Source organism: Alexandromys fortis, unplaced genomic scaffold (assembly GCF_014885135.2).
Source record: "Alexandromys fortis isolate MF-2015 unplaced genomic scaffold, M_Fortis_MF-2015_v1.1 scaffold_149, whole genome shotgun sequence".
Lineage (NCBI taxonomy): Eukaryota > Metazoa > Chordata > Mammalia > Rodentia > Cricetidae > Alexandromys > Alexandromys fortis.
In genome coordinates this window covers 1,962,742-1,984,444 of record NW_026068025.1, presented here as the reverse complement: position 1 = coordinate 1,984,444, position 21,703 = coordinate 1,962,742, and the positions used below count along the sequence as shown (strand labels likewise).

At 48.1% G+C, this 21,703-nt stretch overlaps 1 protein-coding gene and 1 pseudogene across 5 annotated transcripts; one reads left to right on the top strand and one right to left on the bottom strand.

The window, feature by feature from the left end:
* Positions 1-855: 855 nt before the first annotated feature.
* Positions 856-20,417, bottom strand: Dhrs7b (dehydrogenase/reductase 7B). 5 transcript variants are annotated; one of them, XM_050163749.1, is made up of 8 exons: positions 20,298-20,369; positions 12,101-12,291; positions 11,267-11,445; positions 9,500-9,609; positions 6,725-6,941; positions 6,066-6,158; positions 3,427-3,579; positions 856-1,726 (listed from the first exon to the last, which is right to left on the bottom strand). In XM_050163749.1, exons 2-8 carry the CDS (start codon positions 12,112-12,114, stop codon positions 1,521-1,523), a joined length of 972 nt encoding a protein of 323 aa, XP_050019706.1. In that variant the 5' UTR covers positions 12,115-12,291; positions 20,298-20,369; the 3' UTR covers positions 856-1,520. The 5 variants fall into 5 exon arrangements, with proteins under 5 accessions (XP_050019706.1, XP_050019705.1, XP_050019704.1 ...); XM_050163748.1 differs by lacking the exon at positions 20,298-20,369 and adding an exon at positions 19,542-20,242; XM_050163747.1 differs by lacking the exon at positions 12,101-12,291 and having other exon boundaries at positions 20,298-20,417.
* On the top strand, positions 16,700-20,196 carry LOC126514610 (40S ribosomal protein S3-like; annotated as a pseudogene).
* Positions 20,418-21,703: the final 1,286 nt, after the last annotated feature.

Sequence of the window (21,703 nt, the reverse complement as noted above, 5' to 3'; positions counted from 1 at the left end):
AAACTGTTAAGAAAAAGGGGGTGGGGGACCAAAACAGCAAATGCACTGGGCAGTGGTGGCACACACCTTTAATCCCAGCACTCGGGTGGCAGGTTCAAGGCCAACTTGGTCCACAGAGGGAGTTCCAGAACAGCCAGGGGCTATACAGAGACCCTATCTCAAAAGGCCAGGAAAAAAACCAGCAAATGCTGACTTGGATGTAGATAAAAGGGAACCTTCATGCACTGCTGAATAGAATCTAAACTACTGTGACCTCACAGAAACCAGTATGGAAGTTTCTCATAACACCATACATAGATCTGGCCAGGTAGTGGTGGTGCATGCCTTTAGTTCCAGCACAGGTGGATGCAGGTGGATCTCTGAGTTTGGGCCAGCACGGAAGAGCTAGTTCCAGGATAGGCTCCAAAGCTACAGAGAAACCTGGTCTCAAAAAAACAAGCAAACAAAAACAACCAACACTCTAGATCTGTCACGTACCACCCCTTGATGTTCACCTCAAGGACGTAGTCAGCAGTGTGCACTGAAGCACTATTCACAACGGCTAAGCTATGCCACCAGCCTAGGTCTCCAGCATCAGACACGAAACACAGATAAGGCTTTCTTCAGTCATAAAGAATGAAGTCTTGTACATTTGTGGAAAAATGAACCCAACAGGAGACAATATCATGAATTAACCAGTCTCAGAAAATAAGTATCGCATGTTTCCTAGTTTGTGGTTCCTAAATCTCATATGCATTAAAATAGAAGTGAAAGGGATGGGGACCTAAGGTGGCTGGCGGGTGAGAGCGGGAGTGAGCTAAGGGCAGACCTATATCTATTAAGTGATCTTAAAAGGCAGTGTGGCAGACCCAGAGCTGAGTGAAGACGACAGCTTTATGTGGGAGATTTACTTTGATTTGGGGAAATGGCCAATGGACTTCCTATGATTTTCAGCTGTCAGTTTCTGTAACAGGAAAAATCTCTTTCTAAACTTGGAAATGAAGTTGACCTGCTCAGTGAATCCATTTTCAGTAAGTCAGAGGTGGCTGGACGGTGATGGTGCACGCCTTTAATCCCAGCACTTTGGAGGCAGAAGCAGGCTGATCTCCGAGTCTGAGGCCAGCCTTGCCTACAGAGGGAGTTTCAGGACAGCCAGGGCTACACAAGAGAAATCCTGTCTCAGAAAACAACAACAAACCAAAAAACAGATATGGAGTTGGTGCAGTGAGGGGACCTAGTTCCCAAACCTCCACAAGAACTTCTGGAATCTGGCAGGTCCAGGCCTCAGAGGACATGCGGCTCTTCTACTGAGAACTCTGACCTACTGTTCAGTCATTTATTTTACATCTGTAGAGTCCCAGCCCAACTCCACATTTTAGTTCTAACAGGCTAACCCACCCCCAGAGAGAACAGAAGTGCTTCTGTCCACCTTAGAGTGCAAGACAGCCCGTCAGGTCTCAGCCATGAATCCCTTGCAGAACAATCCCAGCCCAGGAAGGGGTGGTACTCAGGCTGATCCAGGCTAGCAGCTCTGACCAACATCACGAGTTCTTGGATTTCCGCTCTTTTCTGGCCCTAGAGGCCATGATTCTGAAGAAAATCCCAGGAGCCAGAGTTCTGAGATAGACGGCCAAGAATGGCAGTAAGTCAGTCAAGATCACATCCTTTTTCTTCTTCCTCACAGCAGCAAGGACATCCTGGGCCACCTCTGCAGGGCTTCTGCCCTGGGCTGTGTTCTTGTCGAGAGCTACAGCAAACGGAAGGAAAGAACATGAGGATAAGTAAGAGCCATGAGGCCAGCTTCCCAGAGCCCCTCCTGGAAGTAGACGATTACACTGAGAAAATGAACTGTTTATGGTTCAAAGCAGGTAAATGGGGGCTGCAGAGATACAGACAGGATGGCAGGTGGTATACCAGTTAGTGTATGGTACCGACTAACTAGACAGTGTGCTTGCTTGGTAGTCTGTGACAGATGCCAAAAGCCAGCATAGATAGGACTCAGAGTGGACCCCACCCCACATCTCAAGATAGCCAGGACTGAAGAGATGGCTCGGCAGCTAAGAACACTGGTTGCTCTTCCAGAGGTCCTGAGTTCAATTCCCAGCAACCACATAGTGGCTCACAACATCTATAACAGGATCTGATTCCCTCTTCTGGCCTGCATGAAGGTAGAGCATTCGTATACATATAAATACAAAAACAGAGAGAGAGAGAGAGATCAGGCTTGGTGGCAGTGTTACCCCATGAGCCATTTAATGGCCTGAGCTTTCTTGACCTTGAATATTCTGCATTTGGGCAAAAGCAGTGACTAGGGGATGGTATATTATCTGATCTGCCGTGGCTGGTTCACAAGGCTGTCCGCAGGAGAGGAAATAGATGGTAGAGCCCATCTGACCCCATGTGCACCCCTGTGCACTGAGATGGGAATAAACAGCTGTCCCAGTTCCCAGTGGCATGCAAGGGCTGGAGGAGGAACAGCTGGGACAGTTAGGCGGGTGTAGGGTAACAGCATCTAATGTTCCTTCTTTGCTGGTGACTCATCCATCTTACTAGTGGAGCAGAACCGGTTGACAGACACAGAAGAGGCCATTAGCACACGCCACCCAAAACCCGAGCTCCCACGGGGATCTGTCTTCCTGTGTGCTCACAACAGGAGAATGGAAAATTGAGAACAGGTTTGCAGCTGTCTGGCTCCTACCACTGTGGCTTTCTATGAGGAGACTGCTGTGTGTGGCAAAGTAGCCACCCGGATTGGGGTGGTCTTGATTCAGGCCTGCTCAGATGGGTGCGAGACCCTCAGGACCTGGACAACAGCAGTGTAGACCACAGAACACAGACCACAGCCTAGTGGCAGGGTTTAGTGTTAGTCTGCTAGACAGACAGATAACAGGCCTGCTCCAAGCTCGAGAAGGTAAGGCTGGCTCTAATAGTTGACCCAAGATGGAAGGCAACTGTTCTTTGTCTGCTCCTGTATGTATAAGTAGGGGCCAGGCTGCTCAACCCATGGGCAGCACCTGAGGTCAGCTCAGCACAGCTTCTGGCTGGGTAGGTTAGAGACTGATACTGCCCCACCTCATCCAGCCTCACCTGAACACTCCCTAGCCATTTTTCCAACACCCCGGGCAGGAGCTGATCATGCCAAGTGCCCCTTTCTTCCTCTGACCCTACCCCCCCCCACTCCTGCTCCTGCTAGCTGAGTTCAATTTACTTAGTCTTAATTATAATATTCCTTAGGCCTTGGGATCTGCAGAGGAGTTAGTGGAAATTTGGTGAGGGATTTTATGTCCCAGTTCTCTACCTATGGGGGATCTTGTTCTAAAAGCTGAATTTGTGATAAGGCCAAGGGGGTCTGGGTGGGGAGATGCCAGGTCCACAGCAATCCACATCTGCAGCCAACACTCAGGCCAGCCTGTCCCTTTTCTGATGGAGGAGAGAAACCAGACCTACCTCCGTATCTGGAGCCATCGGCAGTGACAGCATTTACAGAGAGATTGGTGTAGATGTAGCCAGGGCTTATCACGGTCACCTCGATGCCATCCTGCTCCATCTCGGCACGCAGACAGTCGAAGAATGCCTGGGTGGCATGCTTGGAGGCTGCATCTGTAGGTGTGGACAGAAGCAGAAAGGATGCTGGTGATTACAACACTACAGCCATGTTCATGTCCTGATTCTGACAAGTCCGCTTTGTCCTGGAATAAAGTGCTGCCATCCCTTCAGCGTCCTCAAATGGCTCATAAAAAATTATGTATATATATGGTGTATGTATAGGCATGTGTGTATACGCACACCATATACGTGTGTGTGTATATATATGTGTATATATATATATATAATTTTTATTCTGTGTACACACACATTCAGCTCTGCCAAGTGGGTCTATCTAGTCCTGTGTGGGGAGGGGATCCCCCCAGTGACAGACTGGACCCCACAGGAGCCTTAGCAAGCTGTTTCCAGTCTTTGTCACTGCTGAAGATGGCCCCAGGGAGCCTCCCTCATGGAGGGCTGAGCAGACTCAAGGCTGCTTCCAAATGGAAGAACTAAGCCTGTTCTGCTTAGGAGACACGCCCCTCTGCTCCCCAGTAGCAGCTCCCCAGTCCAGGGTCAGGTGCTCAGGGACTCTGACCAGAAGCCCATATTGACAGCTGGGGTCACTCCAGAGCCCCCAGGCCATGGGCTTTCAGCTATGCTTTGCACACCACGCCCACAATACTGCCAGTTCAAGCTGGCCCCTCTGTGGGGCTGGGGATTTAGCCTAGTAGTAGAGGACTTGCCTAGCAAGGCCCTGGGTTCACAAGGCCTTAAGCTCAAAAAAAAAAAAAAAAAAAAAAAAGGAAAGAAAAGAAACAAAAGCTGGCCCCTCCTGTGGCACACAAAGTGCCACTCCCCAACCAATGTATGTACTCTGCTGTGAACTTCCCAGAAGTCTTACAGCAGAAGGGGATAAGGCTACTCCACTAGACTGCTAAAAGGCTGTTCATCACTGGGTTAACCCTACTCGCCTAGGAAGCTGGCCAGACTCAATCTGGTCAACTATATAGTATCCAGACCTCTGTGTATACCTGCTGCAGTCAGTGGGCAAGCAGAGAAAGCTAGTGGAAATAAGTCAAAGTAAAATGTGGAGTATAACAACTCATTACATACTCTCTAAACCGCTACTCCAATTTACCCATTGTAACACTGGGCCTTAGTTGCTTAGTCATTCCTGATTATGGCGTTTTGGTTTTGGCTTTCTGCAGAGTCATCTGAGCAGCCTTAGGTAACTGTCCAATGCTGTCAGGATTAAAACAAAGATGAGACAACAGAGAAATCCTCATAGAAACATAAGGCTGCACGGTCTTCAATTACAGAGCACATCTCACTGTATCCCTGAGCCAGCCTGGGAGGTGTGTACGCGAGGACAACCGTGAGTGGCGTAGGGAGCTTAGGGTCTGAAGTTTAGTGAAGGTCCGAGGACACACATGGAGAGCCAAAAGGCAGAACTGAGGTCCAGGACCCAGGAGGAAGAAAATGTTCTTCATGTCAGCTGCCCTCTACTGAACCCAGTGTTGTCACTGTCCTTCCCAAGAGCTAGCCAGATCACACGGGTCCTCAGAGGTGGACGGGCCAAGGCTGGCACCAAGTCAGTGTTTCCTTTCGGAGAATGACACATGGAAAAAGATAACTACAGAGTGTGTGAGATTACCTTTCAAACCTTTTAAGCAGCCCGTCCCCGCCCAAACTAGAAGCTACATTCTGTGTGTCTGTCTGCATGTGTGACAGAGGACAGACAAATGAAACAACACCCGAGACTGGAGCACGTCACTCTCGAAGGAAGAAGTCAGCTTGTGAACTAAGCCATCTGGGTGCTTTTAATGCTGGAATGTTACCTTCTTAGGGCTTAATCTCTCTGTGAGCTACTAGAGATATTAATAGTCAAGAATATTCTGTCATAAATCACTACTAAGGGCCAAAGTCTGAGGTGGGGATGGGGGATTCCCCAGTGTCTATAAAAATGGCAAAATTAATTGTCATAGACATTACTGAATTATATCTACTTAAAAGAACCTATATGCTTATCTAGTAAACTGAACAAATCAGAAATACTATATAAAACATGATCCCATTTTGGATGTTTCAGTTTAAGTAGAAAAAAATTGGAGCCATATGCCCCAAAGTACTGGGAGGGTTTCAGTCCAGGGCCACTACAGGCCTCAACAGCCTTCAGGCTGAACTGTCTCCAACTGTGAGTAAGGGTGAGCTTAGGGAGGGACTCCTGCCCAAGGTCACCTGAAGGATAAGGAACAGGCTAGGATTTAGACTGGCAGCCTGTGACTGCTTAAACATTCTGGTCATTGGTGGGTGTGGGAGGCTGAGGCAGGCAAATCTGTGAGCTCAAGGACAGCCTGACCTACAGATTGAGTTCCCAGACAGCCAAGGCTAAGTAGAAAAACTGTGTCTCAAAATAAAACAAAAACCCAGAAAGAACATTCTGATGAAGTTACTCATGCATCTGTAGGGTATTTCTACAGGGTCTGAGCCTAGCTAATGAACACATCATTTTTATAATCAGAAAAAACTAAAATAAAATGCTCTGGGAAAGGACTTACACGCTGATCGAAAAGGAATGCTGATCTTGCCCTGGACGCTGCTGATGGTGACGATGTGGCCTTGCTTCCTCTTGACCATGGAGGGCAGGAGTGCTGTGGGGACAGGGTGGAAAGTTCAACAGCGTCTCCTAATCACTGTGCCTGGTGCTGCTGGAGGAGACGCTAGAGTTCTCCTTGTAGAACCATACAAACAGCACAGTTCCCCATCCTACCGGGAGCTTAACCTCTGACCTGAAGTCTGTATCTGTAAATCAAAACTTTATGGGATGCAGGTACCGAGGAGAAGAAATGCAAAGCGGCATCAATGAGACCAACACTTACGTGAGGGCGCAAAACAAACACAACGCAAATATAAACCCAGACTCTAATGACCACACCCACTGCAAGGGACAGAATGGACAGGGACAGTGTCTCGTTAAAAAGAAACCAAGCAAGATTAACAGGCATTCTAACTTTATTTTATGTGCACTGGTGTGAAGATGTCAGATCCCCTGCAACTGGATCTTCAGACAGTTGTGAGCTGCCATGTGGGTGCTGGGAATTGAACCCGGGTCCTCTGGAAGAGCAGTCAGTGCTCGTAACCACTGAGCCATATCTCCAGCCCTTAACAGGCATTCTAATAACTGGTGCTCACACGTCCTACCCCAAGATGCCCCTACCTTTTGTTAGTGCAACAGGGCCAAAGTAGTTTATCTCCATCACCTTCCTGTCCACGTCCACTATGGTGTCACTGATGGCACCGCGGTAGCTGACCCCAGCATTGTTGATGAGGATGTCCACATAGCCAAAGCACTGGAGGATCTTAGTTGCTGCTGCAGCAATAGCCCCAGGATCTGTGAGGTCGAAGGTCACCGTGTAAGGTTTGTACGTCTGTCCCTGGCCAAATAAAAAACACAAAGTGTATTTCATGAGTGGCAGTCATGTTCCTGTTTTTCAGTTTTGGGACTGGTCTAGTTGGCACAAATGCTATAAAGTTGTGGCAACCCTCTTCCAAAGACGCGGCCTATGCAGTTCCAGCCTGGGGTGTTCACGTCTCTCTGGGCAAATTTCTCCTAGATTGAAGGTGACTGCTATACTCTACAAGATGTGACCAAGGGCCCCTCTTACCTGCATCAGCCAAACTGAGAGCTACAGGTAAGGATCATGTATGGTGTGTATGTTACCACATGAGTTATTAACAGGAGCTGCCTCTGCTGCTCCACACTGTACATTATGGCACTCGACAGTCACAGGTGCCGTCCTTCCCTGGCTGTCATATCTACTCATCTGTTTATGACATGTTATCCGTGTGTTCCCGGAAGGCCCTGGGACACAGACAGGGGGCCTGACATGGCTGCTGACCCGTCTGAAGGGGAGGGCAGTTCACCTCTACAGTCACAAAACTGCTGCAGAGTAAGTCCCAGGAGCTAGAGGATGGGGCTCAGCACAGTTCCGCACAGCTCAGCAAGAGTGGAAGCTCGGGAACCCATCACCTCTGGACAGCTGTCCTAGTGGAAACCCTGTGAAGTGACCTGAAGCTCCAGGTTACCTGGATGTAACTACCAAGGGAATGCTGGCTGGCAAGTCACAGCTACCAGGGGTGGGTTGCAGTCACCAGGTAGCTGCTGCCACCAAAACCTGGCGGGCAACTGTGGCAGACTGTATTTCTGGTGCAGCCTGGGGCACCCAGAGCAGGCAAGCAGGAACTTTGCCTCCACTCACAACTGACCTACTGCTTGTGCCTGAGGTGCAGGGGGCTCTGTTTCAACAGCCGCCACTGAAAACAGCTGCTAGCAGACTGCCTTGGAACATCAAAATTACAAATAAATCTCCAAAAAGAATCCCCAGGAGGCTGAGATACTAGATTTAATAACAAAGGCATTAAAACAACTATCTCTGCAATGCTGGAAGAATGAAGGAAGACACTGGCAGCAACAGGATATAGATGAATAAAAAAAGTATTTCAATAAAGGGGAAATTACAAGAAGAAATTCTAGTCAGACAGTGGTAGTATACACCTTTAATCCCAGCACTGAGGAGGCAAAGGCAGGCAGATCTCTAAGTTTGAGGACAACCTGGTCTACAGAGTGAGTTTGAGGATAGCCAGGACTACAGAGAGAAACCATGTCTTGAAAAACCCAAAAAATAAAAAAAATTCTAGAGCTTAAGTACAATAAGTGAAGAGGTGACTACACTAGCGTCTAAAAGCAGGCGAGGAAAGAAGAAATCTATGAACTCAAAACATTACCATTTAAATTAATAAATCTAAACAAAAAAAAATGCAAGACAGAGCCTAAGAAATCTATAGTATTCTATCAAGTCAACGTAGGAAATGTGGTGCTCTGAGAAGTATTTAAACACGAAATGGCCCACCAAAGACATGACTCAACGCCACCTCAGACGCTCTCCACCAACCAGATGAACCAGTGACCCACAACGGGACAAAGGTCATTAAATGTCAACAGGGAGTCTTGAGAATAGTAGAAACGACTCCTCACATGAAGGTCTTTCACAGAGCACGGCCCATGTTCACCAGAAACCCTGAAGGCTAACAAAAGCAGGCTGCTAGATCTAAATTATAACAAAACACTAAGTCAGCATACAGCATAACAGCCCTTCAAAAGTGAAAGGGGGATGAAAGCATTCCCAGGTCCATGAGCCTTGCCCTGCAAGGAATACAGGGGACAGCCCTAAGGGGTCTTCATGCAGCTGATAGGAAAGAGAAGCATAAAATGGACTTGGTGGGTTATTTATTTATTTATTTGTTTTTTTGTGAGACAGGGTTTTTCTGTGTAACAGTCCTGGCTGTCCTGAAAATCACTCTGTAGACCAGGCTGGCCTCGAACTCAGAGAGATCTGCCTGACTCTGCCTCCTAAGTGCTGGGTATTAAAGGCTTACACCACCACTGCCCGTCTTGGTGGGTTATTTTTAAAAGGAGAGGGATGGAGTAGGGGCATTTGGGAGGAGCTGGAAGAGAGTAGGTGGCAAATAAGACTGAAATACATTGTATGCATGTGTGAATTTCTCCAAGAATAAAACCCATTCTGTTAAAAATGATCAGCACTGCTGGGTGGCGGCACATGGCCTCTAAACCCAGCACTTGGAAGACAGAGGCAACAGGTATCTGTGAGTTTGATGCCAGCCTGGTTATTTTATTGTATGCCTTCAGACCAGAAGAGGGCACCAGATCTCATTTGTGAGCCAACACGTGGTTGCTGGGAATTGAACTCAGGACCTCTGGAAGAACAGCCAGTGAGTGCTCTTAACCTCTGATCCATCTCTCCAGCACATAAGATTTTTTTTTTTTTAAATCATCACCTCTCCAGTCAACACCCTACTAGATGAATATGGAGGGGACGAGGCAGCAGTGGCTGGCATTGGATGGCGATGTCGGGTGTAAAATGCGGATGGGTCTCAAACTTCCTTCCCCACAGAACCCTTGCTATAGGCTCACCTGGGAGGTACGAGAACCAGCAAGTTCACTGGTGAGGGCTTCAAGGGCTTCCACGTTTCGGCCACAGAGCACCAGCTTTGCCCCCGCAGCATGGAAGACTCTGGCACATTCTAAGGGAAAAGAAAAGACAGCTGAAATTATCTAGTACCATTTCCCCTCCAGGCAGCTCAAAGTCACCCAGCGCTGCACAAGGACTGCCTCTCACACACTGAAACATGTGCCGACCAGTGTGGAGCTTGGAGGTAAGGCCCAGTGGAAGCTTCCAGCCAGAGGCGTGACATACATAATTTTTTGTTTTGTTTTGTTTTTTGTTTTTCGAGACAAGGTTTCTCTGTGTAAAAGAAGACCATCACAAGTTCAAGGCCAACCTGGTCTATATAGCCAATTCTTAGCCAGCTAGGGCTTTACAGTAAGACCCTGTCTCAAAAAAAAAAAAAAAAAAAGACCCAAATTGCTCCTTCTCACTGAGATCCAAGAAGCAGCTGCTGACTACCCTATTTAGAGTAGCTGAGTAAGGTCAGTGGGCTGACCAATGGCATAGGGCCTGGAACAGCTGTCTACAATGTCTAAAGACCACCGGGCGGTGGTGGTGCACGCCTTTTTTTAATCCCAGCACTCAGAAGGCAGAGGCAGGTGAATCTCTGAGTCTGAGGCCAGCCTGGTCTACAAAGCTAGTTTCAAGACAACCAGGGCTGTTACACAGAGAAACCCTGACTCAGGGAGAAAGAAAAAAAGTCTAAAGATTTAAAGACAAACACGGGGGTCACCCTCAGGGACCCTGCCTACCAGCCACAGCATCGGATGTACAAGTGAGCCCAAGAGCCTTCCCTAACCCCCTGGCACACTGCAGGCCTGTCTGCTCCTGTGTGTTCCTGTAACACCCACCTTCCATCCACACCTTTTCTCACCCTCTGCTCCCACCGATGGGGCATCTGGACGACCCCTACGACCCACACATTGTTTGAAGGGAGCTGAGGTTTTAGGATTGAGCTCTGAGTCAGACCTGGGTTTGGCTCCTAGCGCTGCAGCTGAGGCTACAGATCCTAGCTCAGGTCACGGTGTCCGGAATCTCCATGGTGAGAGCACAGATTAACTGTCCTTTCCACCACACCTGCTGGGAACACGCTGCTGAGGCCGCACTGTACTGAGGCAAGAGTTGAGCCCAATCCCAGGGGTCCGCAACGTCCTCCCTGTGGCACTGGAGCCACAAGGAGCTGCGACGGGGGGGTGGGGGGGTGGGGGGGACAGAGGCTGGGGAAAGAGGGCAGGCAGCCGCTCTACGTGGCAAGTGTGTTGTAAGCCTCTGCCTGGGCTGCTGGAGTCATCGACAGAGCTTCATCCAGCACATTTCCCCAGACTCAGATGTATCACTGAAGGGCAAGGGCACTGAGCTTGAAGGCCTGGGTTTGGAAAGCAGGGGCCTCAGGGACCTGACCTCTAATCCTGCTTAGTCTCTGACTGGGAGGAGGGGAAGCATGAAAGACAGCACCAAGCCCCAAAACCAAGGCCAGTGCATCACCAAAGCCAGGAAAAGGTAAACACACCTATCCACCTCTGAATAAGCAGCCGAGCTGAGGGAGGCCACTGCTTCCAGCAGCAGCCTCTTCGCTCGCTTTCACCCCCCACACACTGGGGTTCGGGCCTTTTCCACTGCTCACATGCCCTTCTTTTCCAATTGAACCACAGAGGGCGGATCCCTTCCGCATGAGATGTGATGCCCAGGTAGCCTGCCGATCCCACTCCTGGCATCACAGGTCTGCGGCTTACCTCTGCCAAGCCCTGACGTGGCACCTGTAACCACCACCACAGCATCCCTCAGGTGAGCCCTTGAGCGGATCCGCTGTAGCACCCGGAAGAGGCTGAAAATCCCCAGGAAGCCAAACAGCAGGGGCAAGATGGCCGTCTGGGTGACCAAGTCCATGACCCTCTCCTTCAGCATGCTCTTCCTGGAAGAACCAAACCAAACCAAATCAGGAGCAACGCAGGAGAACCAGGGATTAGTTAAAGCTATGCAGCCCTCACTCCAGCCTTTCCATGTAATAGACGAGGGTGGGAGGAGACTGAGGCTCAACCCAGCGGAGTTGAGAACTTGGAGAAATTTTTTTCTCACTACAATCTCAGCTCCTTGTACCAAGCAAGTGTGGAATGGTCCTGCCTGGTCCAAAATGGCCCAGGAGCTGCTCACTACCCAGAGAGCGGGAAGATGGGTGGGTGGAAACCCCTACTCAGGGAAGAAGAGCAGAGCTGAGCCTCTGGGACAAGGACCAGAGCCTTGCTAGGCTTGTTAGCTGCAGACCACGCTGCACACCCTCTCATGGGCCCCTCACGCCCACAACCAGCAGAGTTTCAGCCCCATTCCAGACCCACAACATGGACTGAACCACAGCTATACCAAAAGCCACAAGGGCAAAGCAACAAGAATTACCTAGAGGCTCCCGTAACTTACAGATACTAAACATGGTAGAGCCACAGCAGCACAGGGCCCTGAAGACCCATCTTCCACCTAGCCCGGCGGGTACAATCCCACTGTCACTCCGGCTTAGGCCTCTGTCCCCTTCGCTCGGGTCTGTTAACAGGTGTGATGAGGGTGTGATGAACTACCTTTGTGCATGCATGTTGCCGCTGCACGTTCATGGGGTGCAGCTGCCAGGAAGGTGGCAGCCTCAGGCAGAGCAATCTCAGACTCAGAAAGTCACTTCACAGCAGAGTCTCAAAGAGACCTGGGAAACACTCTCTCTTTCCAAATCAAAGAAATTCACTAAATAGGGTTCAATGAAGTTTAACTTTTTTACCTGCATAAATCATAAATGAACAAAGAAAACAAAATTTGTCACATACACAAAAAAGTTTGCATCCCACGTCTAAACGCATGCATCCTGACTTCCTTCATGATGTGGAGGGGTAAGCCAAATAAACCCTTTTCCTCCCCAGCTTGGCTTTGGTCACGGTGTTTCATCACAGTGATGATAACCCTAAGACACAATCATTTTTCAAATATTTAAGTAGCCATCAGCCTATTCTACACTACAGTGCACGTAACCACACCGATGAGTCCCCAGGCTGCTTGGGCCTTCCTGGCCTCTCTGAAATAGCTAGACGAAGATGGCCCAGAGAGTATGGGAAACCTCGCTGAAAAAAGTAGAAGGGAATTTTTGTCTTGGGCAGTCATATTTCCAGATTAAGAAATAAATCTTCTCTATAACGCAAGGTCAAAACTAAGGCTGTTTCCTTTCAAAGTAGCTCACGAGAGGGCTTTAGTACATTTATAAAATGAACGTTTTACATATAAATGCCTATTAGCTTCTAGTTCAAGATGTAGCCAAATCATGAACCAGGAAGGCAAGGGTGACAGTATAAAAAGAAGTGGGTGGTGGTGCACACCTTTAATTCCTGCATTTGGGAGGCAGAGGCAGGCAGGTCGCTGTGAGTTTGAGGTCAGTCTGGCCTACAGAGCAAGTACCAGGACAGGTTTCAAAGCTACACAGAAAAACCTATCTCAAAAAACCAAAAATCAAAACAAAACAAAATACAAACAAACAAAAAAAGAGTGGGATCTCAGTAGGAAGCAGAGACAGTGAGTTTGAGACCAGTCTGGTCTACAATGAAACCCTGCTCAAAGGAAAAAACAAAACAAAAACCTGCCAGGCAGGGGTGGTATACACTTTAAACCTAGCAATTGGGACACAGGGGCAGGTGGAGCTCTATGAGTTTGTGGCCAGCCTGGTCTACAGAGTGAACTCCAGGACAGCCAGAGCTACACAAAGAAACCCTGTTTCAAAAAATCAAAAAGAAAAACAAGGGCTGGAGAGACAACTCAGAGGTTAAGAGCACTGGCTGCTCTTCCAGAGGTCCTGAGTTCAATTCCCAGCAACCACATTGTGGGCTCACAACCATTTGTAGTGAGATCAGATGCCCTCTTCTGTGTGCTGGTATGCGTACAGACAGAGCACTCATATACATAAAATCAATAATTAAAAAAAGAAAGAAAAACAAACCAAAAACCAAAGGGCTGTGGGGGACAACTTACTTTGTTGAAGTTTTCCAGATAAAAACTGGCAGAAAAAAGGGATTGAGTCTTCCCAAGGTTATTTGACCATAGCAGGAAACAGGGAGAGACATCAGAAGAGGAAGGCTTCCTCCACAGAAAGCACCGCACACAGACCACCCAGAAGGATGTGCAGGCCACCAGGCAGAACGCAGTCCGGTCACCGCCACTCTGACCCGCCAGGGGGCACTTAGGAGCCACATACACTGACACAAGGAAGTGACTGAGCCAAGGGGCTCACAGGCAAAGGCCACCTGCTTGTACAAGATGACCTGGGTAAGCGTGCCTGGGTACCTTTAAGATCTTCCTCGGGCCAGCTCTCACAGTCAGCTGCTCTCTCTCTTTCTCTTCCACCAAGAGATACTTTGGCAATGGCTTCTAGAATACCAACTCAGACATGAAACCATGTCACCCGTGATGATATTGTTCCTTTCAATCATTTGGGCCAAAGTTCACCATTTTATGTCAGGGATAGAGTCTGTCCGGAAGACTCCTTTTATTCTCTCATCAAATCATCAGTCAAAACGGGCAACTGTATCCGAAACTACGCACAGAAATTAAACACGTAAGTCTGAAAACAAGACAGGACCTACGAACTCTCCAGAGCTTAGGAGGGAACCGGTCCAGGTCTGTAAGAAGGGAACCATGCGATACTGTGCCACATTACAAGCAAACCGGGCCAAAGGGCAGACAGGGTTCCAAACGGAAGACAAGAATTGATCTAAAGAAATTGAAATGTCCTACCTATTTTCCGAAAGTCTGAACCGTGGCAGGTTAATGGCGCACACTGTAGTCCTGGCACTCAAGGCAAAAGCAGGAGATCAGCCACCAGCTTACAGCAGAGCAGACTTCAGGCAGAGAAGGGAAGTGGGGAGGGAGAGACACCACAACAGCCTGCCCAGTCTTCAATCCAGCTCTGTGAACCGCTAGCAATTAGAGAGCCCACTTGTCCTGCATCACCGTCTGAAGCTAGCAAGCCCGCCTGCTCTCCGCTCCCAGGCACCTTTGTCTTGTCGTTGAACACACTGAGACTTTGGCCTGAACCCCAAGTCTCCTACTAGGTCAGGGAGTCAGTAGAGTATCTGGCCCCACACCCATGCTCCTCCCAACTCTTGTTTCCTTCTACACCCAGCCAATGTAGCAGGCCATCACAGTCCCTCCATGTTTGTTTTCTTCCTCTTAATATTCTTTTGTTTTGTTTTTGAGACAGGGTTTCTCTGTGTAACAGCTCTGGCTGTCCTGGAACTCTCTTTGTAGACTAGGCTGGCCTCAAACTCAGAGATCTGCCTACCTCTGCTTCCCCAGTAGTAGAATTAGAGGCGTTAGTGTTCTTTCTTTTCTCTCTATATCCTAGCATCCCGGCTGCCCTAGCGTCTCTGTGACTCCAGCTCCAGAGAGAAAAGGCTGCCCCGTTGCTTTCATGCACATCTTTAACCTTCTCTTCTGAGTCTCCTTTTAACCAAAACTCCTGCATCTCCACCCCATCTTTATTCATCTACCACTCTTCCTATTAATATGTCCCCTCCTCTACATGGCAACCTGATACCGATCACTGATCTCACTGTGATTTCTATTTTCTTTTTCTCTACTCATAACCACCACAACAAACATACTACACTGCTGGTGTCTCTTTTCTCTACGATAACGCTAAGGGAGAGAACGACTGTTTCACAGACAATTGGTACTCCACTTTCATGATGGGTTACTGCTGGACCACCACTGGAGAGAGAGCCTGGTGCCTTGTATCACCTCAGCCTCCACAATAGTCTTTCCTGCCAACACCCCCACTAAAGTAGAAAGGGAACCAGCCCGAGAGAGAGAAGTATGTTGCAGGAAGTGGAGCCAGAAGAGTGACGCTGTTGTGGCCCCCATAAGCCTCGCTATTGGCCATTCAGCTCTTTATTAGGACCATCAGGTGTTTTAGACAGGCAAAGAATCACAGCTTCACAGTTAATCAAATGCAGCATAAACAAAAGTAACACACCTTAAAATAATATTCTTCAACACATATACACATAAAATACTTAAAAAAAAAAAAAACCCTGTAAATTGCTGGGTGCTAGAGCACGCCTTTAATCCCAGTACTCAGGAGGCAAAGGCAGGCAGATCTATGAGTTCGAGGTCAGCCTGGTCTACAAAGCAAGTTCCAGGACACCCACGGCTATACAGAGAAACCCTGTCTCAAACCCTATCCCACCCCACCCCAAAAAGAGATGAAAAAGAAAGCATTTTCAACAAATGGTCCTGGAAAAACTGTATGTTTACATTTAGACAAATGAAACTTGATCTTCACCTCTTACCTTGCACAAAAATCAATTCCAAATGGATCAAAGACCTCAATTTAAAGTTGGGTGTACGCTTAAAGATATAGGCACACACAGGACTTTCTTACTTGGATTCTAGACACTCAGGCAATAGGCCAACAAGCAGCAAGCGAGACGTAATGGAAAATCTGTTCTACAAAGGAAATTGTTCACTGTGTGAAGAGGCAGCCTACAGAATGGGAGAATGTCTTTGCCATCTATCCATCTGACAGAAGATTAGGGCCTAGAATATATAAAGAGCTTAAAAACTAATCACTGGATCCCCAGAGCTACAGTTAAGGCAGTTGTGAGCTGCCAATGAAGGTGCTAAAACTGAACTCAGAAGAGCCCTCTCTCTGGCCCCACCCCCCAAAAGTATAATCTTTTTTTAAAAATGGAATAAAGGCACCCACTCTTTTCTAGCTCATGTCTGAGAAGCAGCACCCAGCAAGACATCTCTTCTCCTCACACCAGTGCCAGTGTTTACGATCGGGGAGCAGGGAACACCTTCAGGTCAGCAGGACTTTGCTGGAACAAACTACAGTGTATTGTATTTGGGGCTGTCAGCCTGATGGCCCCACATCTGAGGAATGCAGACCGCATCAGTAACAGCAAACATGAGAAGCAAGGCTAGAGGGTACTTCATACCAGTCCTGGAAAGCAAGTACACTGAGCATCTCTGCTCTCCAGGAAGCACATACCCTCAGCAACCCTGCAAACAGGGTCCAAAGTGGGTTCGGCGGCAGCCGCTGCAATGTGGCCACTGGGAGGCGCCATCAAGCAGCAATCAGTAGGCAGTGCCACGGGGAGGCGGAGCACAAGGAGAAAGAGCGCCACATCGTGGCCGAGCGCCACATCGTGGCCGAGCGCCACATGGAGTCTGACCATTCATTACAGTCCAAACTCTCAGCTGGTCCGGCACCTTTAATCCAGGGCAGACAAACAAACAAAAAAGCAGTATGACAGACAGACAATTCAGCTAGGAATCAGGCCAGGCATCCAGACAGGAACTGCACACAGACATCAGTTTCAGAAATGGATATAAATAAAGCAAATCAACTCTAAGATGTCTGCTGGACATCTGTCCCAGACAGGGCTGCTCGAGTTGACCTTCATTCAATACTCATCAAGAACTACCGAGTGCTGCCTGGTGTCAGAACGAAACAAACTGTCCTCATAGAAATGTCACAACGGTCGGAGAGATGGAAAAGATAAATAAAATGTATTATTCACATATATAACACGCTGAGCAGCTAAGGGCAAAAGTAAAGCCAGCAGAGGAATAGGAAGTGACATTTGCTGAAAAACCTAAAGGAAGCGTCTACAAGTCCAGACTCCCTGAAACAAAGCTGTGGCTGGAAAGGCTGACCGACTGTGAGAACCACGATGATGTGGAAAGGTTGGAATGTTGCAAGTCCAGAGCCTAAATTATCTTGTGTCATGGTAATCATTTATTCCCCATCTCGGTATGGAACCTAACGTCTGTGTGAACATGAGATAAATGTTTGGAATGTACAAACTCCTAGCTTCCACCAACCACAAGGCTAAGAATGCTTCAGATAGCATCTGTGGCTTGGAACTGAGATTTCCCCACGTTTATGGAACCCGACTACCAGATGTTTCCACCAATGGATTTGCAAAGCCACTGGAATTATGGTTTCCTTTGTTGTTACTGTAAAACCATGCGACTGTTACCACGCTGGATCGTATCTGGCTTCAGAATAAATTCTCTCTTATTCCCACTGTGTTTCCTGCACTGACAGCTGAAAGATAAAAATTGGATCCATACTTTTTCCAGTTACATTCTGTCCATTCAAAACATGAGGCGCCTCATATTTCTTTCCAGCTAATCAAGGATGAGAAACCAGAGCCTCGTCGGGAATTTACACAACTACTGACAACAGAGGGAAGAAAGCCTGGGGCAGAACAGAGATATAGGAAGGGAGAGAGATTTCTCAGAAATCCGGTTGCTCCATAATGAGACTGTCAAATAAGGAGGAAAAAAGAAAGGAACTAAGCTATTTTCCTCTTAGATAAGCAGAGGATGTGTTATTAGCATACACGAACTTTTGTTTCTCTGCTCTTAGCAAATCCCCAGTCAACCTGTAACTCAGAAAAAAATGTGAGTGAAGATCCTTTCCAATATAGCGAGTAGTTTTCCAGAGCCTATTCTCTAATAAAAAGAAATTCCTACCTATCCTATTAGTCAAAGTATAGTCAAAGTACTAGAATAAAAATAAATGATCCCAAACAAGCTCTAAATGTTGGAAAGGAAATACTAAGCAAGCAAAGAGAGGCTGCCCAGCTCATGAAATAAAAACTTCTAGTCTGAAAGTTTGTGAAACTTTCAGGACTCAGCAACGCCTGTCCTGAAAGCGCTGAGCAAACAATTGGGGGGAGAGGAGACTGCTCAGCAGTGCAGCTGCCTGCCTGAGAGCTGAACAGAAGCCAAAAATGTACCTGTTATTCTGGGACAGGCATTTCAGTAATGATGCTACCTTTGAACTGTGTTCCTGGTCCCCAGGCTCCTGTAAGTCACCCTCATGGGCTCCCTGGTTTCCCATGCCTGACGTGGATGGGATCATTCTCTTAGTGTGTCATTGCTCTCTATCTGGAATGAATAGCCACTTTTGTGTCTCCAGAAAGAGTAACTCCACTGGGGTCTGGCCTCCAGTCCTGGCCTTGTGATCTCCTGACTCGGAGGAACTGGAACTTCAGGCATCCCCAAGTGCCTGGCCTCTGTATTAAGTCAGTGCACAGCACTGAGATACACACTTGTAACAATCTTTCAATCTCATTTACAATCACCAACCCAAAGGCCATCTTCTTCCCTGAACGGGCACAGCTTTCGCCTAGCGGCATGTGTCTAAGAGCCTGCCTCCCTCACTAGCGTGCTGCAGCTTAGCTGCTATGTCTTCTGAAACAAGGCGACACCACTGACTTGACTGTTTCAATGAGGACCATGGGCATCTATCTATAACAGCCGCCACGATGGACGGGTTGGACGCTCCAGTAGGGTCCCCTCCCCTTGATGGCCAACTCCAACTGTATCATTAAGGGATCCCCTTCCCATCTGCTACTTCTCTAGAGTTTTCCTCCACCCCTCCAGAGTTAAAAGACAGAAAAGACCTTATAGCCATTTCCATCAAAAGTAGCACAGACATGTACATTTGGGGCACAAAGACACCCACCTGGAATCTCTAGGTTACAAACTTGTAGGAAGACTGGTTGATCCAAGGGGCTGCTATGGTGTGCTAAGCTTCATTATGGAGAGTGGGGCCAAGGGCTTCCAGGTTGTGTGTAGTGTCTGGGAAGCTCTGAGGGAGAGGGCCAAGGCCATGAAGCGTGTGGAGATCCACCCTATTAACCACTATACTGATACCGCCTGCGCCATGTGTTGCTCAGACAGTTTGTGCGGGACATCGAAGTAAAAGATAATGCTGCCCTGGGACCCAAGAGGTAAGATCAACCAGAGAAGCCTCTGCCTGACCATCCTAGAGCCTAAAGATGAGATCCTGCACATGCCACCCCACCCCCATCTCAGAACAAAAGAATGGGAAGCCAGAGCCACCTGCCATATCCCAGCCAGTGCCTACAGGGTCTTGGCAGCTGCACCTAGAGGCTGGAAGTCGCCCTGTAAAGTCATTTAATAAAATATTGCACAAAGACAAAACTAACAAAATTAGATACCCACCTGAGAGATAGTGCAAGGTCGTGTTCGTGTGGAAAGGAATGTGGATCAACTTTCAAATCATTATACTGAAGGTTTATGATCTGAAGAGAAGTGGGTGTGTACCATGTGTTGACTACCTACTACGCGCGGCGACTAGCTAAGCCCTTGCAATAGAAATCTCATTTACACTTCACTACTGTCGTATTCCTAAAGTTTTAACTGAAGAAACGGTCGCTGAATGACCTCTGCCCAAAGTTGCACCCGCTAAGCGGCAGACCTTAGGCTGAAAGAGTGTCGAATCTAAGAAAGTCATTCCCGTGGATGTTCCAGGGTCAGTATCTTGACCATCCTTCCGAAAACCCAGATCTTCTTCGCTCATGCTAACCCTGCCAGGGCTGGGGAGCCACGAGCCCGAGCGCTCCAGCCCGGGGTCACGCATCCACACACGCCGCAGTAGCTGTGCGCACGCGACCTAGGCACGTTTCAGGCGCAGGTGCCCTTCGTAGACCCCGACACGCACACACGCAGACCCAGCGACCTCCGGTATGAGCGCACGGGGCCAGCATTCCAGTCCCGGCGCCAGAACCCAGCTTCCTTCAAAGTGGGGCGCCGCGGGAAACCGGAAGCCATCGGGGCCCACGGCCTCCCGCAGCTTGCTCCACCTCGCCCGGACTAGGAGTCACTCGAAATGGGTGCACCGCGCGCGCGCCTCAGCTATGGGCGGGACATTGCCCTCATTCATTCTCACCAAGGGACTCCTACATCCCCAGCCTTTACCTAGTGAACGGAGAGATCATGGTTAATCAACTTCATCCTCCCGCCTCGGAATTGACGTAATGCAGCTGGCTCCGCCCAATCACAACGCTTGGAGAGCACATGCGCTTTGGAGATTCGCCGCGGCGTAGGGTAATTTAACCTTTGCGGTCTGAGTGAAATCTTCCTGCTTAAGTCCTTTACCTTAAGTCTTCCGGAGGGAAATTCTGAGTAGTGACTTGGGTTCCATTGGTTTTCAGAAGAACTTAATTTACGCTGCAAAGCTGGGTGTCCTGGCATATTCCTGTTATCCCAGCTCTTCGGAGGTGGAGGGAGGAAGCTCAGGAATTCAAGGTCACCTTCGAGTAGGCTACTTGACACTTTCTCAAAAAAACAAAAATAAATGCTGCAGCTGTTAAGAGAATCATAAAGAGCGATGTGATGTTGATACAATTCCAGTACTCGGGAGGCAGAGGCAGGCGGATCTCTGAGTTCGAGGCCAACATGGTCTGCAAAAGCTACTTCCAGGACAGGCTCTAAAGCTTCAGAGAAACCCTGTCTCCAAACACACACACACACACACACACACAGAGAGAGAGAGAGAGAGAGAGAGAGAGAGAGGAGAGGATGGGGAGCGGTTATCAGTTTTTTTTTTTCGAGACAGAGTTTCTCTGTGGTTTTAGAGCCTGTCCTGGAACTAGCTCTTGTAGACCAGGCTGGCCTTGAAATCACAGAGATCCACCTATTTCTGCCTCCCAAGGGCTGGGATTAAAGGCGTGCACCACCACCGCCCGACTAGTTTGTTTTTTTTTTTTAAAGGAAAGAAAGAACGAAAAAGTGGGGCTGGAGATATGGCTCAGAGGTTAAGAGCATGCCTGCTCTTCCAAAGGTCCTGAGTTCAATTCCTGACAACCACATGGTGGCTCACAACCATCTGTAATGAGGTCTGGTGCCCTCTTCTGGCCTGCAGACATACAGACAGAATATTGTATGTATAATAAATAATTAAGAAAAGAGAGAGAGACACCTACACAACTAGTTACTCTGCCTACCAACTAGTAACCACAGTTAACACAGGAACCTAATATTTTACCAATAGTGCTAAGTCTATATCAACTGGGGACTTAGGGACTGGGGATGGAATTTGGTTTTGGTTTTTTGTTTGTTTATTTAGTTTAGGTTTTTTGTTTTTTGTTTTTTTAAATTTTGGTTGGGAACTTTCTTTTTAGATAGGGTTTTAATAGGTATGTTGTTCAGACAGTCCTGATCCTCCTCAACCCTTCTGCCTCGACCTCCTAATTGCAAGGGTCACAAGGTTCACACCATCACACCTAGCAAGAACAGCAACTTTGACTCTTTTACCTCATGAAAAAGAATTCTTGACAAAGTAAGTGCACACCTAAATGTAAAAAGTACAACTCTTTGAAAAC

Bases quoted from the DNA above. Each gene is read 5' to 3' on its own strand.
- Dhrs7b (XM_050163747.1), bottom strand. From the start codon at position 20,317: ATGATCTCTCCGTTCACTAG. The intron at 6,942-9,499 runs GTGAGCCTATAG...TTATTTGGCCAG, and splicing joins CTGGTTCTCGTACCTCCCAG to GGACAGACGTACAAACCTTA. The intron at 1,727-3,426 runs GTAGGTCTGGTT...CGTTTGCTGTAG, and splicing joins CGATGGCTCCAGATACGGAG to CTCTCGACAAGAACACAGCC.